The sequence below is a fragment of the Falco naumanni genome, chromosome 5 (assembly GCF_017639655.2).
Source record: "Falco naumanni isolate bFalNau1 chromosome 5, bFalNau1.pat, whole genome shotgun sequence".
NCBI classification, from domain to species: Eukaryota; Metazoa; Chordata; class Aves; order Falconiformes; family Falconidae; genus Falco; species Falco naumanni.
In genome coordinates, this window is record NC_054058.1 from 60,751,250 (window position 1) to 60,776,570 (window position 25,321).

Genomic DNA, 25,321 nt, shown 5'->3' on the forward strand with positions numbered 1-25,321 from the left:
GTTAAGCACTGGGTATTTTGACTTCAGACACCTTGCTATTTCTAGAACAACTATGGCATGGAAAGGTCAATGAGAGGATTATTATGGAGAGATCTTTCCAATACTGATGCACACTAATGAAAGGGAGACAAAGAGTGATAGTGGAGACTAACCAATTGTGTAGATAGCAAGTTGTGGATTCCTCAACTGCATGGAGTATTTGATATGATCAAGGAGTTGGAACTTTGTCTGAAGAATTTGGAACAGTTTTTGAAGCATTGGGATGTGTACAATATTCATAGCCACCTTCAGCAATTACAGAGACAATGTGGAAGTCTTCTCTAGCAGGAATGTTATTTCTTTCTTCAAAATGGGCAAGAACTATTCAGATTTGAAAGACACAAGCTAGAATTAGAGGTTGAGTTTTAGCTAGTGCAAATAATCTCATAGGCACACCTAGTGCATCAAATTAAAATACAGGTGACCTAAGCAGAAAAAATATTGATAATGTTACTGCAAAGAGCCTGGGCAGACTCACAGAACATGAGGTATGTTTCTGAGTGAAGGCTGTAACACAGTGGCCATAAATCTAACCAGGGGATTGAAGGGAAGCCACCCCTCGGCAACTATCGCATGGTTGGGCACACTTTTTCTAGCTTCCAAGGTGAAGGGGCATTCCTGCTGCAGTACAGCTTTCCTGCTCAAATTCAGCCCTGTGTATGACTGAAGTGTTGGAATTACCAGATTTTAAAGTTGATAAAGCTGAATGTTATTCATGCTGTGTGAAAAGAGTAAGGTTGTAAAAGCACTCAGAAGTAACAAAAAGGTTGCCTGCATAACCTTAATTCAGATTTCTTGTGCACACTCATTTTTAGGCGATCATGGTTTCATCACCAGCATCCTCAGTCTCAAGCATCCTTATTTTATATAACGCGTATATTGAGGATGTTCAGTTTCAAAGCAGTTACTCAGTGGTTTTTTTGTATTCCTCATTATTTATCATGTGCAGCCCTATGTTTCATTTATCATGCCATTTGAACATTTTTCTAAAAAGAAAGGGGCTTTTAAAGCCTTAGAATGTGCTTTCTAGTGTATTGTTTGAGCATCCAGTTATCAGAGACTGTGTTTTAAAACTCATTTGTGCATGTATTTTGTCCATTTTATGGATGGAAAGCTGAGGTACAGCAATAGCAAGGCCAAAAATAGCTGCTAATTTTTGACATGCAGTTCGAGTTGCTGGTAACCTAAATTTTAAGATACCCCTGTGGCAAACTATAGGTTCAAAGCACACATTTGCTTGCATTACATCTTTGCAAGTCAGATGCTAAGCTCTAAAGAAAATTAGAAGCTCTCTGTTGGTGTCTGGCTTATTAAAAATGTTGGTTAAACCAGTTACCTAATACCTTGCAGGTTGCAGGGAGTCTGGTACACCGGGGGCATCAATCATGCTTCATATTGTCCCTTGTCTTATGGAAGTATTTCAACTTTGAAAAATGACAGAAGGCAGCTTGCTTTAATGCAAAATTCAGATTCACCCCTAGAGCAGACCTCTTATAAGAACTAAATTAATGAAGTGTTTCTAGAGAAAAAAATAGTATGTGGTTGTGTTGTCAAAAACTGTGCTGTTGCCTACATTCACAATGAGAGTAGTGACTGCTGGGCTGTTTGCTTGCTCTCCATTTGCCAGTTTGAACATGGAACTATGTAACACAACAGCAGGCTGAGCTGGGCTGCTGGGTAGGGAGGAACTTCTGGTCAGTTAGCTGAAAAAAAAGTCTCTGTCATGCATATGCAAAGAGTGATTTTGAAGAGATTTATAAATTGTTCAGATTTGAGAGGATTTTTTTTAGAAACAGCAAAATGCACAGCCTTAATGTTAGTATTATGGCTTGCTGAATTTTAATTTCATCTCCAGTTCTTCTTGGGATCCAGGGGTTTCTCAGAGAAAAGGTTGCCAGAACTTGTCAAAAAAAGGCATTTTTCTCTTATCCTCAGTCTCCCAGATAGCTGAACTGCATTTGCTGACATTTTTTTTCAAAGAAATCAACCTGAGGCTGACACCCAACAAGAAAAATAAGCAGATTTTGCCAAAGTTGTAAGTAGCTAAAATGTGGTTTTAAAAAGGGAAGTGGTGTCAGGCATTAATAAACAGCAGTACTAACCTGACCTGTCATAAACTCTGTAGGATGGATGAAAAAAAGTAAACGAAAAATGAAATGAAAATGGAAGCTTAATCTTAGCCAATGTATTCAAAGCCTATATTAAGTCACTTAGGTACAATTTGATGATAAATACTGTTTTGTTGAGGGGTAGGAGGAACAAGAACAAGAATTATAATGAGAATTAGCTGCAGGCTTCCAAGAATGCCTTTTTAGTCTCAAGGTGATGCACATCTAATGCTACTAGATTTGTTTATCATACATTTGTTATTTAAAGAAGAAATCAATATGGATAATTAAGATTTTTTTCCCAATTATAAATTAGGCTTCTTCATTATCCAAAAATTATATTAACTCATCTGATAGCAACTATACTGTCCAGACAGGGGCAAGAAGGCTGAAAAGGTGGAAACAGTATTGAAAGATAGAAAATCTAGCTGTATGAACATTTTAAAACAGCTCTGGACAATGCACTAAAATAAGCACGGAACAATGATCTTCATTGCAAAAAGGATGGCTGATACAGTCTGTGTTGTTGGAGTTTTCCATTTTTACTATGTATTTTCAAAAGGTTGGTACAAAAGTTGTTTCAAGTAGGAATCAGTTTCTCTAATAGTCCTTAGAAAAATGCCATACAGGAAAGAAAGAGATTTTGGATATTCCTTTTTTTTTGAGTCATACTGAATATTAGAAGAAATATGGGGGTAAGGAAGCCCACAGATTTAGAAAACATCCTAAGCACCTATCATAAAAGAAAAAAAAATCCGGACAAATATAGTGATGACTCTGAAAGGTCAGTAGTGGACGTGTCAAAATAATCTTCTATATATCTTACAAGATGGATGTGAGTGTTCCCAGACCCACTAATAATCCACTGGTGAGTGAGGTGTGATGGGTATGAACCACCACAAAGAAGTCATAATAGAAAGAAAACATGATCACAGTCATTGTTGCCTGAAAACCTCAGCTGTAGATAACATGTTAATCTTCTGTGACTCAGCTGAACTATTTCAGAGTTTAGAAAATGTGAATCTTCTTACAGAGAAAAAGGAGAGTGAAATGAAGGACCAGAAATGAAACCAGAGTAAAATAACAAACAAACATAGAGAAACAGAATTAAACATTGATCTTGGTCCTCAGGGGTTTAGGGTAGACTCAGAAAAGTGATGGTCATGAAACATGAATGTCATACATTAAAAATTCATGCTGCTTGTGAAAGTATCCAGTATATCTCATTTTGGATCTGGCTTATGATTTCTTTTTCCCTTTTTTAAGGTATCTTTTAAGAAGGGCGTATTATCTTTTCTAAAACCTAACCACATTTAATATTACTTAGATTTTTACCCATCTTTAGGGTTCTCAGTCTTTACACTCCTATACAAGGTATCTTCCCATGCGCTGCATAGCATTTGAATAATGATTTTTAGTATCAATGAAATTCCGTATCACATTAGACAGTGAAAAATACAGAAAGCATAAATGACTAGTGCTTCAGAGATGGTTCTTAGATGAATGTGGGCAGCCTATAAGGTATGATATTGTAATCACTTAGATATTAAATTTTATTATTGTTACTCCTGTGCATATTACCTGGAAATGTAGCAGAAGACATATTTATTTGTAGTCATTGTGCTCAACGGTGGAAACTGCAGCACTGTAATAAACTCTTGCCCTCTGAAATATGTTTATCTTGTCACTGAGCTGGCTTACTAATGTGCTTTTCTACCTTTTGCAAAATGAAGGTAATGCTTGCAGCAGTTGCTATGATACAAAACCAGTGCACTGAACTTTCTGATACATCAGCACACATTTTGTACCATGCAGTACGCTGTCACTGCTGTTATGACTTTCTAAAGCCTTTCACGAAGAAGCAGACAAGTGAATCTAATCTCCCAAAACACCACATAAAATAAGGATTCACAGATATTTTACTTGTTTGCTCTGAATGACCAGCAGCAATAGTACTGAGCTCTAACTCCACTGTGGGATTGAATTTTAGACTTTTTATGAGAGGCAGCTCATGACATAGCCTACAGCAAAACAAGGATATTACGTACTCTCTCTTGTGTTTTAACTTTACTAACACGCCTAAACATGTCACCTAGCTTTTTCTCTCCAGATGTGTCTAGAACAGGCTGCATCAACCCTCTCATCTCTAGGAGAGGGAAAGTCATAAAGAGGCACCTTCAGCGGGCAGTTCACCCCAGAAACCCGAGATGTTTTAAACCAGGATGACTTACCTCCTAGAGGAGCCTGCTTCTTTGTACTGTACCTAGATAGATAGCTTAAACGAGATAACTAACTTTTATTTAGCTAAAACTATAGGAGATTAATCCCACTGGAAGTGATAAGGTGAATATTTTTCAAATTCTGTGGCCTGGGGATAATCCAAAACAAGATTAACAGGTGGAGATGCAGCAAAACTGGGAGTATACCGCTGTAGATGGCAATAAGCAAGGAGTCATAATGTAACACCATGGAGAAGCAGCTGTGTAGGGAAAAGTCTGAGAAACACAGATCAACCTTCCTTCCGTGCAAAAGCAAGGTTTTTGTGAGAATATGTAAATGGCATTTCTGTAAGAGTAGCCTTTCTCTCATTTGCATCCTCTCCCTCAATCTCCCAAAGCAGAAGTGTTGGCAGTCTGTGTTTCCTGAGAGATGTTTAACGTGCTCTCTGTCAACTCTGGTGACTGTATTGCCAGGGAATCCTATTTTGATGACATTGCACCCACTAGACAAAGGATGAAGACAAGAAAATAAAACTTTTGGAAATACTAGCTTCCTGCTGACAGCTGATTAGGCTGCAGAAGAGATAGTCCTTTTATTTTTCTGTAGCTTGGAAATCCATCAGGTGTTCTCCAAGCTATTAATAATGCTTTGGCTAGCAATACCAGGTAGGTTTAATGGATTTCCCTGCCAGTGTACTGAATGTGATTGCGGTGAAGCATGAAACAACCTCTTCTAATGACTTACACCTAGACCTGATGTTAATTTTTCAAAAGGCACCTGGGTCTTTCATTAATTGAACAAGCAACCATTTGATAGTGAGTGAAAAATTAATTAAAAAGTCTGAAAACTAATAATATTCATTGCACATTGAGATATATTACTGAAATTTTTCTGGTAAAGCTCTTGAATAGTAAGTAATTGCATGTATTCATCTTGAGATGCTTTCTGTCTGTTGACACACAGTATGTAAAGTAGACATGCTCCTTTCTCTGCAGCTGGGATGACAGCAGCTCAGTTAGTAGTGGTCTCAGTGACACTCTTGACAACCTCAGCACGGATGATTTGAATACCACCTCATCTGTCAGCTCTTATTCCAATATAACTGCCTCTTCAAGGAAGAACACTCATACCCAGGTGAGTAGCTTTTCACTGCCGCTTCTTGCAACACCCCACAAACATGCTGGATAACAAAGAAAAGTGTTTGGCATCAATGCCTCTGAAACAATGAAATATTCATATTCTACAGACTTCTTTATCACACCTGCAAGATGCCCATGGGCCCTACTGACCCAACCCTGACCTATGGGCTGATGCCTGGCATACTTTGCTCCCAGGGCACACACCGCTGCTGAAGGTGAAGGCTGGTGAGACCCTGTTCTGCCCACCCAAGGGGAGCCCCCACTGGTCCCAGCCCCAGGAACCCCTGGCCCCTGCTGTACCCTAACACAAAAAAAACAGAACATGGCTGGACCTGTGATGGGTAGATTTCTGCTCACTTCATCCCATTTGAGCATCTCTTTCAACAGACAGCACAATTTAAAATAAGATAGTTTTCATATTTCATGAGCTGATAAATATCAGGGAAGAAATGCACAGGCTGTACTGTCCTTTCCCTGTTCTCGCTATGGGCAGAAAAGAGGCTGAAGGAGCCCAGAGGTGGCAGTGATAAAATAAACCCATAGAGTGCTTGCAGGACTCAGTACCCCACCAGAAAAAAAAAGAAAACAAAAAGAGATAGTCCCAATAGAGAAGTACTCTCTGCCGTGTCATCTCCTGTTTACAAGCAGGGAACTTCAAGACTGAACACTCAGCATAGGGGAAGAGTTGTTACCTCCAGTGATTTGATGTCAAGTATTCAAGACACAAGAGGGATGCTCCCAATCCCATTTAGACTCCTGCAGTCAGTCACTGCTTGCAATTCAGAGATCTGTGTTGTAGATCTACCTTGTGGCAGAATTTGTCAACAGGGCAAAAACACGTTTTTTTTGTCATTTCCCCCAGACAGTAGAGAAATAAAGTTACTTTGGGAACAAAAATTACTTTAATCTCCAACAGGACAGATTTCAGACCAATGTCATACTCATGCAAAGATACTTGCACAAATGCCAGCATTCTTCAGCCCTTACCACTGCCTTTCCCACCCCATCCGGACCTTCCATGGTTGCTACTGGAGATCAGCCTCTTCCCTTTCACATCAACAGTGATGGCCAGCCAATCCTGGCTTACTTGTTCCACCGCATACCGTCATCATGACTGGGAAATCTCAGGCTGACTACTTAATTCTTTGCAGGTTTTTCATTTGGGTGGTCTTGTGTTCTAGCTGCTCAACCAGGTACTATTTGCAAATTTTTTAGTGATAGAGATGCAGCACGTGTTCCTGCCAGCTTTATGTTATGAAGGCTAGGAACAGACCTTTATCAAGTCTGCCTTTACCAGGCAGATTTATCAGAACGCAGTATACCCCATGCTAGCCTGCAATCTCAGAAGCTGATGAGCAGAATATATAAGTATTATGCCAGCTGTTCTCCAGGTGTAAGATATACTCATGCAACATGGAGATCCATTTTTCAGTCTTTTTAAGTGATCAGAGCAGTGCAAGTTGGCTACAGCCTGAGGCAGAAATTGCATATTTTGTTGTTGTTTTCTTATTGAAAGATCGTTAACATTGCATTTCAGATCACATAATGGGGAAGAGAGGTTTTTAGAAAGTATTATACTTGTCATTTCTTGGAAATGATGCAGGTTGCTTTAAAAATGTATACCCATGTGTATGTAACCATTCATTTACGAGAAAAGTTCTGGGAGCAATGCACATGTTGTAACAATAAAACTAACAAAAACTCTCTTCTGAAGGGCGCTGCAATATTTGTGTAGATGTTTGCCTGGGCACTTTTCCCATCAGTCCTTACCCAAAATCTGTGTTAGCATCTCCAAAGCACATATAAAATTCCGGAAGTGCAGACAGCTTTTGCATTTTGTATGCCTCAGATGATAAATATGTAAACAGCGACTGATTATTCTGTCGGTCATCTAATCAGTATTAATCCTATTTATGACAGCAGTGCCTAGGAAACAGCCACAGAGGGTCTCTGTGGAGAAGGAGCTGTGGCAACACAGAATAATAAATAGCCCTCCCCTGAATGCAATCCAGTTTGCAGTCCCACTTAGGTTGGCTGTATGAGGACAGGGCTGTGGCGATACCTGAGAGCAATGCCACATTTTGCTGTTAAAGAGGGGCAGAGGTAAGCAGGACTGATGAGATGGTGATGTGCAAATCAGGCTGGAGGCTGAGGTCAGGAGGCTGCAGGAAGACACAGGAGGAAGGGTTACGATGCACAGCTTGTCAGCACAAAGAACGCAAGGCTTGTCAAACACAGAGGGTAGGGTCAGTCTCCAGTGTTTTTGTTTAAGCCGCTTTCACAGCTTCTACATTGTCTGTCTTGAGCTACTCCTTGTAGCACACACTTATCAGTGCACCCCAAGAGAAAGCAGATGCCACAGGGGTGTTAGGTCCTCACTGGGGCATCTTTGATGTGGGTCTGAGTTTCAGAGCAAGCGTGACCCCAGCCGGTTACCTTCACCCCTCTGGTGGGCAGGGCTTGCCTAAGTCTCTCTCCTAGCTGCTCTGCTAGCTGACAAAGCTAGAGTGAGTTTCTGGTGGGAAACAATTCACGTCAGTGGAGGCAAAGCAGTAGGAAAGCCATCAGCTGTAATGCTGATAATTTTGCTGAAGATGTTAGCCTTGCTCACTGGTGGCACAGCACACTCAGAGCTGCTGGAGCAATATTCCTGATTCAGTCAGTGGAAGGCTTGGGTAAGAAAAGGCAAGAAACCAGACTGAGGTGATTTTAGTAGTATATTTAGGAATTCCCTGATTCAAGCTTTTAATAAAACCTCTCAGCACAGAGATTCATTTGTGAAATTCAGAGTGAGTTGAGGAACCATAGGGTATCACCACTGATGATTAGAGTAAATTAAGTTTCACTTCATTATGGTTTATCTGTGAGGGAGAGTTGAAACCTTTTAAAAATAAAATAAATATATAAAAAGTCTTCCCCAAATGGGAATGTTTTTAAACTTTTCGGGTAAGGATACTAATGTTTTAGAAGGGAAGTTTCCATGGCCCTTGCTACAAGTAAATCATCATGCTTGTTCTCCCCGCCACCCTGTGATTTAAGAAATCAGAAAATACTGAAGATGCTGAGACTGACCATTTCTCATGCAAATCTCTTGTAGCTGAAGACGGATTCAGAGAAGCGCTCAGTAACAGACAGTGAAACTTGGGGCAGCACTGAAGAACTGAAGAAACCAGAGGAAGACTTTGACAGCAGCGTAGACAGCAGTGGCAAGTGGAAATGCCTCCCCTCAGGGCTGTCTGAAGAGTCAGAGAAGGGAGGGCAGAAAGCATCTCTCTCTGTTTCACAAACTGGATCCTGGAGGAGAGGCATGACTGCACAAGTAGGAACAACTCAGTCCAGACACAAAGCAGGAACAAGTGCGCTCAAGACCCCGGGTAGGAAACTTCTGTAGTTCAGATTACAGCATTGAAAATTAAGGATTTACACTTAGAATTCATCTGTAAGCGGTAAGGAATCTTCAGTGGGCTAAAAATAATCAGTGGATGTAATAGATGCGTGACAGACGTGAGGAACTGTAAGCATATTGGTAGTTCTCATAAATGACTGCAAGCCAAGATTATAATAATGTACTAACACTACTTGTTCATCTCTATAGCTGTTAGTTTGCTACACTGCATACTAGTAATTTATTAATTGCACATGAATGTACCCATAACAAAATCTGTGATTGCAGTTTGTTTTACTATCATTTGAGTACTTCAACTTCTATTAAGGAATTCTTAAAAGTACTTTTGGAGTCATCTATGCCTTATCTTTGATCTCTAGGAAGTCTGTACCTTTGATGATTGAACATATGCATAGAAATGGCCAAATATTAGAAGTTGAGATAAAAAAGAATTAACGTTCAAGTGAGAGGACTCAGAATTAGTGTTTCTCAACTAAAGCTAAATTGTCAGATTCCAGACACTGCAGGTATTCTATAGACCACTGTTAAGAGTTAAAAATTAGTTAAAAAATAACTTTTTACACACTTTCTTCAATGCTAGATGGCTTCTTGCCTAATTTTGAAAGGTCTCTCAGAAGTAGCAAACACTTCTGCAATCTAGTTTTGAAGCAAGAAACCTAATCTTCATGGAAGACATCATTATTAAGAACATTTAATCCATCATTTTACTAGGGAAACAGCGATTCTTTGTAGGACATTTTCTACAGCTTTGTCATGTTCTGATGAAATACTGCATGAGCATGCTTTAATCCCCAGTTGTAAAGGCAACTAGCAAAGGTCTCATCAGAACAAATCCAAATCCTTTGTGAGCATCTCTTGTTTCTTTGCAATTTGCAACTGCTAAACATGGTCAGCCTCTGGTCTATAAGATCCCTGAGGAGCATTGCCATGGTAGTAGTTATATGGATGCAGAAATGACACCCCTGTACTAGCAATTAAAAGGTTTCCTGCATGTCAAGCTAAGCTTCCGAATCTGTTTTGCTGAAGATGAGCAGGCAGCCGCTGTGCAACACAGAACTGAGGCCTTTATTTTTTAAGCATATACTAATAATCTGTGTGTTTGCTGTGTAGGAGTCTGATCGATATCTTGGGGCGGGGGGTGTTTGTGCAGCATAAAAACTGGACTGGATAAAACATGAGTAGATTTTTTTCTGACTTGTAGGTGTTGCTCTTCATTACAGTTTAGTTCTTATAAGAGAAATTAGCCGCCCACCTCCAAAACTTCCATAATCATTTGAAGAGCAAACTAAAAACTTTGTTATGCTGAGTACTTGTTCCTTATTAGGAGCATGCAATAGATGCTTGAAGAGAAATTAGAATAGAAGAGAAATGGCATTTTTTGTCTGTTTGTAAAATAGGAAGAGGGTATTTACTTTCATGATAGAAGAGAATGTCTTATTTAAACCTTTCTGAATGTCACAATAACATTAGGTAGAAAAATATGGTATCTAGGTATGTGTCTATGCAGTACTGAAGACAGTCTCTCAGAAAATCAAAAATCTTGAGAAGATATCAGGGATATGACAAAGACTTAACTCATGTAATTGGTATCTTTATAGATCAAGTAGATTCATACTGTGATAACATAATCTTGCCTTGATAAGTTTGTTTAACTAAAATGAGGTTAAACTTAGTCATAAGCTTAAAAAATAAAATCAGTGGAAACCAAAGAATTCAGTAAGTACCACTAATTTCTACATGCATACTTAATGTCATACTTCTGGAAATGTTAACTACATGTCATGTTTTATTTTCAAATATTATTTCTTACGTCTAGAAATACTATGAACAGAAAAAAAATCCGCCATTTTTAGTTCATCAGGGATGGTTTTCTACTCTATATTCTCCAGCTATATATAAAACTGGAAGTTCTCAAGAGAATGTCAAGCTTTTGATACTTAATACTTAGCTGTAATGTATTGTACCTGCTACTGACTGCTGACGGGGGACTAAAGACCAAATTGTTTGGTTTTCTTTGGGTGATTTTTCTAAATGTGTATTTTTTCATTTCCAAATTTTAACTATATAGTGTTCAAAATAGATATTGAGACATGACAGCTTAAACACAAGTGACCTTTTCAAATGTAAATTTATTTAGGAAAAACAGATGATGCGAAAGCTTCAGAAAAAGTAAAAACTCCCCTGAAAGGAGCCTCCATTCAGCGCTCTCCATCGGATGCAGGAAAAAGCAGTGGCGATGAAGGAAAGAAGCCTCCCTCTGGCATTGGGAGATCAACTGCTACAGGGTCCTTTGGGTTCAAGAAGTCCGGGATGGGGTCTTCTACCATAATCACCACAAGCGGAGCAACCATCACAAGTGGGTCAGCGACTCTAGGAAAAATGCCAAAATCTTCAGCCATCAGTGGGAAGACCAGCGCAGGGCGGAAAACAAGCTTAGATGGTTCCCAGAACCAGGATGACGGTGTCCTGCACGTGAACTCAAAGACGACTCTGCAGTATCGAAGTTTGCCTCGCCCATCAAAATCCAGTGGCAGTGGGATCCCCGGCAGGGGCGGCCACCGCTCCAGCACCAGCAGCATCGACTCCAATGTCAGCAGCAAGTCTGCGGGTGCTGCTGCCACCAAGCTGCGAGAGCCAAGCAAGATCGGGTCTGGGCGGTCCAGCCCTGTCACCATCAACCAGACAGATAAGGAAAAAGAGAAAGTGGCTGTGTCCGATTCAGAGAGTGTCTCACTGTCCAGTTCCCCCAAATCCAGCCCAACTTCGGCGAGCGCCTCTGGCACGCCAGGACTTAGACAGCCAGGATCCAAATACCCAGATATCGCCTCCCCCACATTTCGAAGGTTAGTGCTTGTCTGTGAATTCCTGAAGTTGTAGTACATAAGGCAAGGATTTTCAGTGTGTTGGAAGTACTGGGCAAAAAGGTTTTTCGTGGTGTATTTTGCCACAAACAGAGAACCAAGTATAAAAGCCCAAAAAGGGTAATAGTTTTTCACACAACACTTATTTCTATAACACCTAAAGACCTTCCCAGATCTGAAATGGCTATTCCTTGACCTTTGAGCATTTTAGGCACATTCCCATAACAACAGTTTGAAGGTTAGATGTTGGACTGTATGATCCTTATGGGTCCCTTCCAACTTGAGAGAATCTATGATTGTAAGTTCAGGCCCATGAGAAGTTTCCTCTCAATACTCTGATAAACTCCCAAAAGGAAGAAGGATGCTGTGTTTCAGGCACGTTCTGTCACTGGAAGAGGCGATGCCAAAGCCTGGTTGGAGAACCCAAGAGCCCTGTAGATTATAATAAAATATTTGCTTCATGTTATTGGCAGCTCCAGCTACAAACGTTTCATTATCTTAGCAGCTTTGTTGCATCTTTCATCACAAACATTAGCGAAGTAAATTTTAATGGTAACGTTTCTAGAAGCCGCAACTGAAGTACGAATTGGGCTGGAGCGCTTGCATTGTTAGAGAAAAGCCAATAGTGCCCTCTTGTGTCTGGTTACCAAAACAGCATCTCCAGGCCGCTGGGCAGCTGCCGCTGATTTTTGTGGGCTTGGTAATACGTAAAATGGAATCTTACAGTTTAGCCTTGCTTACTTTACATCACGACAAGTTTTGCATTCATTTCTTATTAATTGACGAGCTTCACTTTAAAATATTTCCAGTAAGACATTAAGTCATCACATGACCTTTTATTTCAAGAGTTTTAGTGGATTTGGAGTTTATTGTTTTATCATCACTGTAGAATTGTCTTCTCTAGAATTGCTGGAAGCAATTATGTGAAATACACCTCTGTCCTGACTGCTCTTGGAGGCAAACTGAGCCCGTTTAGCTCTGGTGCAGTTTATTCTGTCTGAATGGTTACTACATGACCGATGACTGCACGACCATCTGTGCAAAAGAACAACAAGAGGGAAATTTTAAAACAAATACTTAGATGTTTACTAAACTATGAAGGATTTTGCAAGTGGTTGTTGTAATAGTTTTGGCTGATTTGAGAAGTAAGGGGTTTAAAAGCTAATGATTTAGCTATGGGAATGCTTAATTACTGAATTTGGGTGAAAGTGTAATCTGTTTATGCACTAATAAGACGAAAATGTGATTATTTTACCTCTCTCTGGGAGGGTCTGTATGTGCAAAGAGCGCATCTGAACAGGAGTGAATGAGAGCTGTTGCTAATGAAACAAACCCTGATTATTCTGATACGGTTGAGTGAATTTAATTTTGTGATGCGATTGATCAACTAGGTAGGCATGATTTTAGTAGCAGTAATTACAAATGTGTAGTTTGGCTCTTAGGATGTTACGCCATGAATGTTTAATGTGGCTATCAGTTTCTCTAAAGCTATTTGTTTTACATTTAGGTTGTTTGGTGCCAAGGCAAGTGGTAAAGCTGCCTCTGCACCCAGTACTGAAGGTGTGAAACCCACATCGGCAATGCCCAGCCCTAGTACCACATTGGCACGGCAAGGCAGCCTGGAATCGCCATCCTCGGGCACAGGCAGCATGGGCAGTGCAGGTGGGCAAAGTGGTAGCAGCAGCCCCCTCTTCAGTAAACCTTCGGACTTAAATGCAGATGTTGTAAGCTTAAGTCACTCCTTGGCTTCCAGTCCTGCCTCAGTGCACTCTTTCACATCAGGTGGTCTTGTGTGGGCTGCAAACCTGAGCAGCTCTTCAGCGGGCAGTAAGGACACACCAAGTTACCAGTCCATGACTAGCCTTCACACCAGTTCCGAGTCTATTGACCTTCCTCTTAGCCATCATGGCTCTCTCTCTGGACTGACAACAAGCACTCAGGAGGTTCAGAGCCTGCTCATGAGGACTGGAAGCGTCAGATCTACTCTTTCGGAAAGGTGAGCTTGCCTATAGATACAGTGACCACAAAACAGTGAGAGGCAAAAGGACAGGAGCCAAAAAAATAATAAACCCTCCACCTTGTTTTCCTAAAGGGACACTGTTTAATTAGCAGCTTAGGCCTTTATGTAAAAAAGGAAGGAAGAAAAGAAAGCTGAAAGGCATTCGATGTGGAATCAACTGCCTTTTAAGTTTTTACAAGCACTTTTTCTATCTTGAGAAGGTTTTTTTGGTTCCCTTCTTCTGACGAACAACCAGAGAAAAGGGGAAAATTGTCTAATTAAAGGCAAATCTAAGCAGCCACATAATGATTCCTGCATGCTGGCTGTACCTGCTGCCCCAGCAATGGTCAGCTATAAAGCTGTATCGCTGCCTTCTTGCTAACAAATCTTCAGCAGTGGGACCCCATCAGTTTTCTTCCCGTTAGCTCAAAGCACAGACAGAGCTGGTGGGCCCCTGCCTTCAGCCGGCCAGTCTTGCCTTAAAATACTCAGTCCTGACAAGTTGCTTCTTACACGGTAATCATTACACAGATCCTTACTAAAATACAGTTTCACTGTCAGGGAGCCAGTTTACAAATGACACCCTCGCTATATGCACAGTCCTGGCAAGTGTCTGGAACAGACAAAGAAAAGCAAGAAAATGTTTTCCTCTGTTTGGTCTGTTAAAGACCTTTTTGATATGCAGATGTTTTACGCTATATTTAAACGTAAAGTTTAAAGTTACGTTATAAAGAGGTCCAACCACCCTGGCACTGTTGTACCAAGATTATTTTTTTATTATTATTGGGAATCATTTATTTGCCTTTTGCAAGAGGGAAAAAAAAAATCTTTGCTAGGCACTAAGTAATTTTCATCTCCTGCGAAATTTTTCAAGATTTGACAATGAAACTCTTATCTCACATGAGGACTGAAAAGTCAATATTTACCATTTCATTAGCCTTTGATCCAAAAAAGAAAATTACTCTGAGTCAGTCAGAAATATTGTAGACATTTTAAGCTTAAATTTAGTTGTTTTAACAACATAATCATTTAAAGGAAAAAAGATCTTTCATAGACAATGTTAAGTGCTTTGGTTTTTTTTTTCCTTTATAGAAACCCAGAGATTTTTCAATACCAATCCTTTCTATGGAAATATTTCACTTTCAGTGAATCAGCTTTAAAAAAAACCCAAAACCCCTCAAAACACACAAACAAAACCAAAATCCTAAACAATTCTTTGCCTAATCTAGATGGAAACTCTCCACACATTTCATTCTCTTATGTTACATCCATAAGTATTACTATATCAGCTAAAATCACACCTCTTGCTAATATAATTTCAACACTATAAAACATATGTGTACCAATATAATGCCTGATAACAACAGTAGTTAAAAACACCCTGCTACATGAGTAAGTTGTAGTTTGCACTGTGCCTTTAATATTTGAATAGTAATTTGCAATGTGTGCCATGAACTGAATGTGACAATATTTCTTAGATTGTTATAAATATTTCTTAGAATTATAAATATTTCTCTTATAAAAAACTTCACTAATTTTAAGTCCTACATATATGAATGGTGAGGTCAATAGAATGATGTGGAAGAGTATGAATTTGTGCCAAAGATCATATTTATACAGAGGATGTTAAACATCACATTTAAAATGTTAATGATTTGGCATAAGCTCCTGAGCAACCCCCACTACTAATACTTTATGTATTTGTTCAGTGACTTAATTTCAGTGGTTCCAAATACTTTGCCTTTGGCAATATTTTTAAGTTTCAGATTTGTCCATGTGGGGATATTATGATTGAGTCCAGAGAGAGCCATTTATCATGTTGATCTGGCCTCAGAACAAATATATATATACCTAGAGAAAATGGTGGAAAATGGTGTCATTTCTTGAACTATAGCCCCAATAGGGTTTTTGCAGTTTGACTTTTCTAAAAGGTCTGTTACAAGTGCTGTGTTATTTCTAGGCTGGTTTATACAGTAAAACCTACATGTAACAACAAAAACATTGATTTGCAATGTTAGAGACATATGTTTGGGAGCAGATTATGCCCTTTTTCCTTTGTAAATTCAGATTATATTTGAGATGCCCATGGCAATACTAGTTGTAGCCTGGCACAGCGTAAGAAATTATCTGCAAAGAGGCTTGTCCTTTTTCTTCAGTTACTCTAGAGCTTGCAAAAGACTGAGTGAGCAGTCTGTATAGTGAGATGTACTCATAAAATGTAGAGACAAAAACAGAAAGACCAAAGCACAAAATGAGATACAACTGGCAAGCGACATAGGTCTATGCAGAGAAAGCCTAGGGCAAACTAAAAGAGAATGGAGAGCTAATAACAGATGATACAAATACATATGGGTTTGCTTCGTTGAAGCATTAACTGCAATTTGATAGCTAAACATCACTAATGGCAAACATGCTAAGAGGGAACAAAAAGGTTAAAGATTACTCCAGTTTACTGGTCCTGATGAACTTTTCACTTCCCTGCTTCACACACAGGCTGAAATAACCCAGCAGTCATTAGGACTGGAAAAGAGGTTTCAAAGGGTCTATGCTGAGGAAGGAGTGAGAAGGAGAGCTGGGATGGAGGATGAGGGGATTATGGGCGAGACCACCTGGCCTTCGTTCCTGGGAAGATACAGAGGATATTAAACAAAATTTGTTAAGTAACAGATAACATGGGGTTAGCCATGAGCAGCCTTTTAAATAAGACTAATTTAATTCATTTGCAGGAAAACAGGCTTTGTGAGTCATCGAAAGGAATTAATAGATACCATAAGAAATCCTGAACTTAGTAAAGCTTTAGGTGCTATTTCAGATAACAGTCTCATAAGCATATGAGGGAAATAAAGCAAGGGGCTTGACTGTTGGTAAATTTATCAAAGACTAGAGATCAAAGGTTTATTAGCCTGAAAGGATATAGTGGCAGGATATATTTGAACAGATACAAAATGGAAAATGGTGGGGCTATTTTGCAGAAAGGAGACAGTGTCTGGGGGGGTTGTAGTGCCATTGCTGGGACAAAGCATTTTTCCCAGCATTTTGAAAATCGAAGTATCACATATAAGTCTTAGAAAGAAGTTACCCCATTCTACTTGTTCATGTTAAGGCTTTAACTTGAAGACTGGAACATCAAGTTTCAGGAAACACTTGATGTAACTGGAAAGAACCCAGAAAATGTGAACAGAATCTCAGGGCGCATCTAAGTTTCCTGCTAAGGGGAGTGGCTCTTGACTGCCTCAAAAAAGCAGTCACCTGCCATGGAGACAGCAAATCTGCAATGTCTCTGCTACATTTGCCCACACACTCCTCCAGAGATAATCAGATGTTTCCCACACCCAAGCAATGGTATGGCATAAACACAGGGCTCCCTGACAACTGCTGCATTGATAGTGTCAAAGTTTACTCCAGCAAATTTTGTGTCATTCTTTTACATTGTAATGAGATTCTTCTGCATTGTAATAACTAAAATATAGGTTCAGTAAATACTTCAAAATATTTGCTTTTTCAGGAAAATTTGCACCTCCCTGAGGACTTCTGCTGGTTTTTGCACTAGCAGTATTTATTTAGAAAAATCTACTTCTGTTGCCAGAGCAGTGTAACTCCCTGTGTGGGAGGACACATGTATTTTGTCTTACAACAATTTAAAGAGATTAAAATAAATTACACAGGTATTTATACTCTAAAATAAAATTATCTACTGGGGTTAATAGGTGAAATATCACTGCTTTAATTGATAAAATTTTCCAGGTGGACACATCACCAATACTTCTTTTGAACCCTTAATTGCTGTTGGGCATTGCAAATTTGTGTCTTTCTTCTGCTTGGTCTGAGTGACACAGCAAAGGATGCATGAAAAATGCAGAAATATAGGAATTAACAGTGGCTTCATCAGCAATAATGGCTGCATTTTAAGATTAGTGGAGTGGAAGTGGTTTCTAATTACATGACTGGCTTGCTCTGGTTTACTTTAAAGGAATGTTTAGTTTTGAGGGCCATGAAAGTGCATTGAAATCCACTTAAGCTCCACAAGACTTTCAATTATTTTAAATTACCATCATAGTTGATGGTTGTGGTTTTAAGGTGTGAAACAGTGTATCCCATTTTCTTGTGTGCTCAGCCATTTGTGGAAACTCATTTATAAGACCCCTATCAGCTTGGCCCAGCCTGTCCTGGACCTCCCTAGGTGTTTCTTAGCTTGCAGTAATTTTATTTCCTAACAGCTCTGCTGCAGTTAGATATAGTCCAAGGATATGGCATTATGGCCCTTTCCCAAGTTAATATCAACAGCAAGGACAGGTAGGAAATGAGAGCTGTAAAGGTTCCTGTAAATTCCCCCCGAGAACTTGCAGACCGCTTCAGCACAGCAAAATAAACAAAAGGCAATGGAGATACAGGCTTGATAACTTCAGCCTACCTCTGGCTGCATCTTCCCGCAAGAATGCTTTTTGCAATTGACAAGGCAAAGGAAAATACCAGGAATACTATGACATTCTTCTCCTCACTTCATATTGATATTTGTTTTGAGCCAAAGAGACAAATTTCCATGTGTGCATTACTTCTTTCAGGAAAGGACTGACTTTTTTTTTTTTTTTTTTTTATATCATCTTTGGAGACCTTTTGAGCACTGAGGTCAGTTCAGTTCTATTTACTGAAAGTCCAGTTTCTGTAGAGGTAATATACCCAGCTTTTGGTGGAGGAATGCTGTCATACACTAAAAAGATGTGTGCAGCTATTGGTCTGAATTAATAGTTACATGGAACCATATTCAATGGTTTCATGCAGTTCTCTGAAATCTAGGAGCATCATTGCAAGATTTAGCATTTAAAAAAACACAGAATTAATGTTTGCTACAGTCACATTTATGCAATTGCAATAACTCCATGCTCATGTTGAGGAAATATTCACCCCTATTTCATGAGTGACTGAATTCAGAAGTTTTTTAGCAAAATCCTGTGGTCACTATTAGCCTGTTTACCTGACTGACATAACTTTTGGCTTGTGGACTGTTTTAAAGGATCACAGATTGGCTCCTTTATTCTTACATAGTGTGCTATAGATTATTTTGAAATACATAGAACTTCAAGTTATAGTAATATTAGAAAATTTATTGTTCATTAGGATGTTTGAATTATTTGCAGAAGAAACTGATGTTGTTATGATCATGTTTTGAAATTTAGAGGTGCATAAAGGTTCTCTCTAAGGAACTAAAAAATATGTGACTCATACATTCAAATTTATGTTGCCTTTTTACCAACCAGTCTTATGGACCATGATAGCTGGGCCTGTGCTGAAATCTTCCTAAGTTTCTCCTACTGTTTGCTTTCTCCCCATGCAGAACAAGGCCCTCATTAAACTAGTAAAACTGCCTGTAAAAATTCCTGGTGGTAAGAGTGGGTTACTTCCGCTGGTCTGAGCCCTGATGGTAATGGATTGCTAACGCCAACAGTGTTTTAACTGCCTTTACCTACTTTGATCAAGGTTAAACTACAGCAGGGCGTCCAGCACCCCCAGCATAGTAGGAAACAACCTTTAATAATACCTTGAGAGTTTTTTTGGCTAGGAAGAGTCCTAAATAGCTGGTTGCTCTCAGAGGTGTGATTATGATATGTAATACAGAAACTTACTAAAGCCATTTTGCAATTTAATCCATACGGTGACACCAAGTTATGTTCTTAAAGGAAAAAAACAGTGCAACACTTACTTGATGATAACTAGTTCAAATTTAACCCACACTGGTCAGGAATAAATCTACCAAGTCTTTATGAGGAAACACCCAATTGACACTTATTTAAAGGGATGCTAGTGGATGCCCTTGTAGTGATGGGGCTTAAATAAGGAAAAATACAGCCATAGAATTCCAGTAATCGGCCACTGCCACCGTTGTGTGTGTGAATATGGAACAAAGATGCTTTGGTGCCCTTTTCATTGTCCCCACCATCACCTTACTATGTGAGCCCCACAACAACAGAAAGCCAAGGGCCTGTATATTTAGCACATATTTCTGCACACAGAGCTGTCATTTGGCTTCTGCAAGGGCATGCTGTCTCTTAGCAGGTGCCACAGCCTTAATTTCTTTTGGAAATCTATTGGCATATCATAGGCAACTGTGAAAAATAAAGATTCATACTGTGACCATATGATTCTCACACAGATTGCAGGGTGAAGCTGTAGGAAGGTTAGAAATGGTAAGGAAGGACTTCTTTCTGACTTGGATAGTCTCCAAATTACTATTGACCCAGCCCAGAGCATGTCTAGATGAAAAATGAATGTGCAGCAGTCTATGTTCTGTTGTCCCTTCCAATGAGTCAGGGATTTATCATGAAAGTTATATTAAAAAGCATTAAATGACCTTCTGTTATGCACACAAATCTAGACCTTTAAAATTTGTAATTCTGAGCAGTCCTGTTTACTGTATGTCCTTAGGGATTTTTTTTGTTTTAACAGCATGCAGCTTGACAGAAATACACTACCCAAAAAGGGATTAAGGTATATATATATTTTTGAGCATGACTGCTGCTTCTCTATTTTCCTGTAACCTTTTCTACGCTGTCTTTCCTTTTCTTTCTCCTTTTGTTGATCCTGTTTACAACAGAATTCTTGGTATTTAGATTCAAACCAGAAAATGTAGATTTTAACAATGGACTTTTTCTTTCCAAGTTTGCCTAGTGAATAAATTTCCTTTCAAGATATATCATAGAAAGTGAATACTGTTAAGGATAGTTTCCTTATTCAATGAATCTTAACAGGTATTGAATCCTGGAGAGCTAAAAGAGACAGCAAGATACTTTTGCAATTCAATGGGACTAATTGTTGAAAATATTATTGAGAAAAGCAAGGGTTTAGAGGTGGATCTGAACTTGAACTCTAAATGCAAACACTCGTGCAGTTTGAATTGAAGATCTAGTAAAGGATAGGACTAGAATATACAAATTATGGTATCCAAGGTTTGTAAGTATAAAATAAGCCCTGCTCCAGCTAGTCTTGGTCCTTACCCAGCAATACTCAAAGTCCAACTTTGGTACTAAATTCCCCACTAAACAGAGTTGTCTTCACCACAGAAAACAGTAGTCATCCACCCTCTTCGCTCCATGGTTGAAAGAGGGGGTCATTAGGTAACTTGTCTGGTCTCACCAGGCATGGAAGCCATGTCCCTAATCCAGGAAGGAGATCTGGCAAGCAAAGATATATGTGCATGCACACAGACACTCTGCAGCCTTCCAGTCACTGAAATTACAGTTAAATTTCTTAAGTTATTGATAAATAATATTTTATGAAATTTAAGATAGTGCTAAGTGTTGTCACTAGAAGCACTGTCTGCTCTTCTGCACTAACTGTTCCTCAATAAGAATTTAATCAATTTTCCTGTTTTCTCATAACAATCATTTTGGATTCAGAGAGAATGGAAAAGATGGAACACATGGAAGAGACATAAAGGGGACCCTGCAAGGGTACAATGGGATGATTGAGGTTTGCGGTTGTACAACTGTAATGGTGGCTGAAAGCTGAAAGTGAAATGGAGTGGCAAAACAGCTTATAAGCATATAAGCCTGATCAGTTATCCCAGAAAGACCATCAGTTTGATTTAACGTGCAGAGATCCCAGTCCAAGACCCAGATCCTGAATTCTCATTTTGCCATCTTTCTGATCTGGTAACCACTGGGTAACTCTGCTCTACCACATTTATAAGCAAAGATCATAGCTGTCTGTTTGAAAGGAGAAAGGATGTAAATATTTAATCAGGGCAAGATGTTTTAATGCTGAAAATATTGTACAAAACCCCAAGCACAACATGAGAACATACATGTTCATTTAATCTGCTTTCTAAGCAGAAATACTTGTGCTTCCCAAGCCTGAAGCCATAATATCACAAGCCCTTTCTGCTCTGTTGTTTGGGGAACACTTATGGCTCATGACAGTGGTGAAGAAGGTGCTCATTTCTCAGCAGGAGATTGTGCAGAATGAAGCCGGATATTGCAGACATTGCTGAAAACAGTCTCTTGATTAAGACCCACACTGCCTGCACAATGTAATGTTTAACAGCTGCCAGAATTGCCCTTCTTCAGCCCAGCCAGAAGACTCTGGGCCAGTGAGTTAACAGTTCTCCCTCTTAGCCCCTGTGTCAAGTTGCCCTTTTATTGGTTTTCCATTGGAAGTAGTTGATGAATGATTTGATTTCCCAGACTTCTTCCTTCCAGAGAACTTGTTTCTGCTAATTGTGGGGTTTTCCTGTCCCTTTCCCTCCTCCCAGTTTGGGGCAGGGCACAATGCTAGCAGGGTTCAGAGCAGCAGACTGTGTGTATGACCAGGAGTAGCTTCATTACTGATGCACACTCCCTTTTCAGAGTTGTTGATCTGTTTCACTCCTATCATCTAACCAATTGCACACATGATCTGTGGCAGATCTTGTTTTGTAAGTGGCTACTCACATTTCTTGGCTTCTAGTCTGTCCGTTCCCCACCCTAGCCATACATCTTCTGAGCTTTTGCATTAACCTGTACTCTCCCTATGGCTTTGAAGTCCTTTCCTATCAGCTCAGTCATCTGACTTCTATAGTTTATCATCATATCTCTTCAAAGGAAGGGAATGCTGTTTTGGGGAGGGGGATGAAGAAAAAAGGGGGTTCAAGTCCTGCATTTTTTCTGTTGTAATAAGATGGTAAATTTTACCTTATTAAAATCCCTGGTGATAATCACTTGACTAGACTTTATGCTCTACAAGGGTTTTGTTCTATCTAACTGGTAAAGGGTATTTACGTGACACCTGTTTCTTTCCAAACCATCACCTTGTCGTTGTTTTGAGCATGTCAGCTGTGGTTTTTCAGATATACTCCATCATCCCGGCAGACGAGTCAGGAGGAAGGCAAGGAATGGCTTCGGTCCCATTCAACTGGAGGCCTGCAAGACACTGGCAGTCAGTCCCCGCTTGTTTCTCCTTCAGCTATGTCTTCATCTGCAACTGGAAAATATCACTTTTCCAACTTGGGTAAATGCCATTTCCCTTCACTGTTTCTCCCCCTCTAGAACAGAATCATAAAATTTAACCATTCATATTTCTTTCTTTGCCAAACTGGATAATTTATTTTAACATCTCCGTCGCCATATTTGGGTACCTGACTAATGAAGGGAGACTCATGGTGTTCTTCATGGAGTAAGCCAGGGTACCTCCTGTCTGCATACAGGAAAAAAGCACAAATTCTCTATGATTTGCCCAAGGAGAAGAAAATCTGAGGCAGAGCTGGAAATTAGCTTCTAGAGCAAAACTATCCAACTTTTAGGATTCACAGTCAGTAGGTTTCTTTCCAGTGATTTTAGTGAATGTCAACCCAGACACTAAACATTACTTTTTTTTCCTGTATACAGGTTTGGTTTAAGTTAGGCCTTTCCAATGCAATTCAGTGGCTGGGCGTGGCTATAACTGCACTGGGCCCAATCCAGATCCTAAACCTGAATGCAATATAATATTTTGAGATGTGAGTCGCATTTCAGATTTATTTGATTACAGGTCAAGATTCAGATTTAATTCTTCTGAATCTTGTTTCAAGTTAATCCAACACAAATTTAGTTTTGTTAATAGTTTTATTTTCTCTTTAATGCTTAATAGAAAACCATTTATTTGCACTGTGCTGGACACATACTAAGTTCACAATGAGCTTCTGTGTTTTAGGCCCTTACTGTGGAATTAGCAGTAACCTTTGAAGCATTCACACTTCCATCACTCTATCACAGCTTAAGGCATCTTATAGGTTACGATCACTGAAAAGAAATTTGATCAGACATACAAATGTAGGTCTTTATTACATAAGGGAAAAGAAGTTGAACAAAGCCACTTTTAAAAATGAAATTTGATCCTGGCTAAGCAAGCCACTGCTTTGGATTTCTTCCATGTACTTGTAGTAGTTTTAGACACAGCACTTTTAAAGCAGTGTTTCTTTCACTGTATCGTTTTCTGCTTACAGTTACCTTCTTTTTCTTTTTCTTCATAGTTGTACTCACAATGGCGAGCAATAAGATCAGGGAGGTTTTAAAATTTATTTTGTCGTTGTCCTTTGCTTCTTTCCATTATCATAGCCCTATGGAATAATTTGCTCTCACAACACAGCTGCTCTGGTAGTTTATGACTTAAGGCACATCTTGCATGAGCTAAAATAAATGTACAAACACTGAGGCTGAATTTGGATAGACAATTAGCTTTTTCTACTAGGTGTTGAGTTCTTGTGGGTCAGTTGAATCATAACCAGGCTTTCCTTCCTACTGACAAACAAACACTGCGAAAAGCTTAAAGTAGGTTCATCAATGCTCTTCTGCATTTTAACCATGAGTGATTGGACTACAGCTATTTATTATAATGAGATGCAACTGCCCTGTGCAGAAGTTTTAACCTAATACAGTGGTAGGTGCTGTAGAAAATCAAAGGGTAAATGTCTTGCATATGCCCATAAACTTTGGTCCTAACAGCTGTTGGTAATATAGGTATATAACAATAAAATATGGATACTGCTTTATTAGAAGAGCGGCTTATAAAAAAAAGCTCATGATTTCTTATTCCTTTTTAACTTCTAACTTCTGAATCTCTCCTATTGATTTTCTGTCTTGGGCTGTCAAAGTGAACAAGTGTGTATTCAGACACCAGTGTCAATGTTACCTCGTGTTTCACAGGATTAGTCTCATCCAGCTCCAGCTCCTTGGACATCATGTGCTTCACCTTTCTGTGGTGGCTTTGTATGTAGGAATTAAAGCCTTTCATTTTCTCAACAGCGTAAAGTCCACCTAACCATGCTAGTCCTACATTACAGTTCTGTGCAGAACCAAAACTCATTTAATGGAAATATGCTTCATTAATAAAGCTTTGTATTCCAGTGAGTCCAACCAACCTATCTCAGTTTAACCTTCCTGGACCCAGTATGATGCGTTCAAACAGCATCCCTGCACAAGACACTTCTTTTGATCTGTATGATGATTCTCAACTGTGTGGCAGTGCTACATCCTTAGAAGAGAGACCACGAGCAATTAGTCATTCAGGTTCATTCAGGGACAGCATGGAAGAAGGTAAGACTGAGTTACTATTTGGATCAGTGAATAGGGCCCAAAATAGGCCCCCAAACTAGGCCTCCAAAGTGTAGTAAAATTTTAAAATATTTCTTCTTCAACAGAAAAACATAAATAACTTTGTAAAACTTTGCTTTGCATCTGTTGAGGTGGACTCACAGGACTCCTCTACCCTAAAATGTGGAAGATATTTCTTTCACACAGTAACATGCAATGGTGTGTATGTCGTACATGTATAAATCCTTTATCAGAAATTTTGGAGGAAAGGAAGCCATTCTTGGAAAATTTTTCTTTCTGCCTCTAAATTTGAAGTGTCTGAGCATACCTTGACTACTGTGATTCCACAATTTCTTGGTCCTCCTCCTGTATTTTCTTTTTTTTTTTCCAAATGCCAGTGTTACTTAGCATCCCCTTTATTTTGTAGCCATTTCATTTCCCCACTTTCCTATGGCCTCCTACAGCAAACACTATGTGAATTTCCGTATGTAAACTCTATAATTTAATCTG

At 39.3% G+C, this 25,321-nt stretch overlaps 1 protein-coding gene across 4 annotated transcripts in view; it reads left to right on the forward strand.

Annotated features, from left to right (window-relative positions):
• The window catches only part of NAV3 (neuron navigator 3), a 273,383-nt gene that overhangs the window by 201,043 nt on the left and 47,019 nt on the right, over positions 1 to 25,321 (forward strand). For 2 of the 4 annotated variants that reach the window (XM_040596077.1, XM_040596078.1), the window contains exons 13-19: positions 5,363 to 5,501; positions 8,604 to 8,880; positions 11,050 to 11,755; positions 13,281 to 13,769; positions 20,214 to 20,255; positions 22,591 to 22,751; positions 24,626 to 24,814. In XM_040596077.1, the coding sequence (XP_040452011.1) occupies positions 5,363 to 5,501; positions 8,604 to 8,880; positions 11,050 to 11,755; positions 13,281 to 13,769; positions 20,214 to 20,255; positions 22,591 to 22,751; positions 24,626 to 24,814 (2,003 nt within the window). The remainder of the gene's footprint in view (positions 1 to 5,362; positions 5,502 to 8,603; positions 8,881 to 11,049; positions 11,756 to 13,280; positions 13,770 to 20,213; positions 20,256 to 22,590; positions 22,752 to 24,625; positions 24,815 to 25,321) is intronic. The other 2 variants (XM_040596079.1, XM_040596080.1) reach the window with 2 other exon arrangements.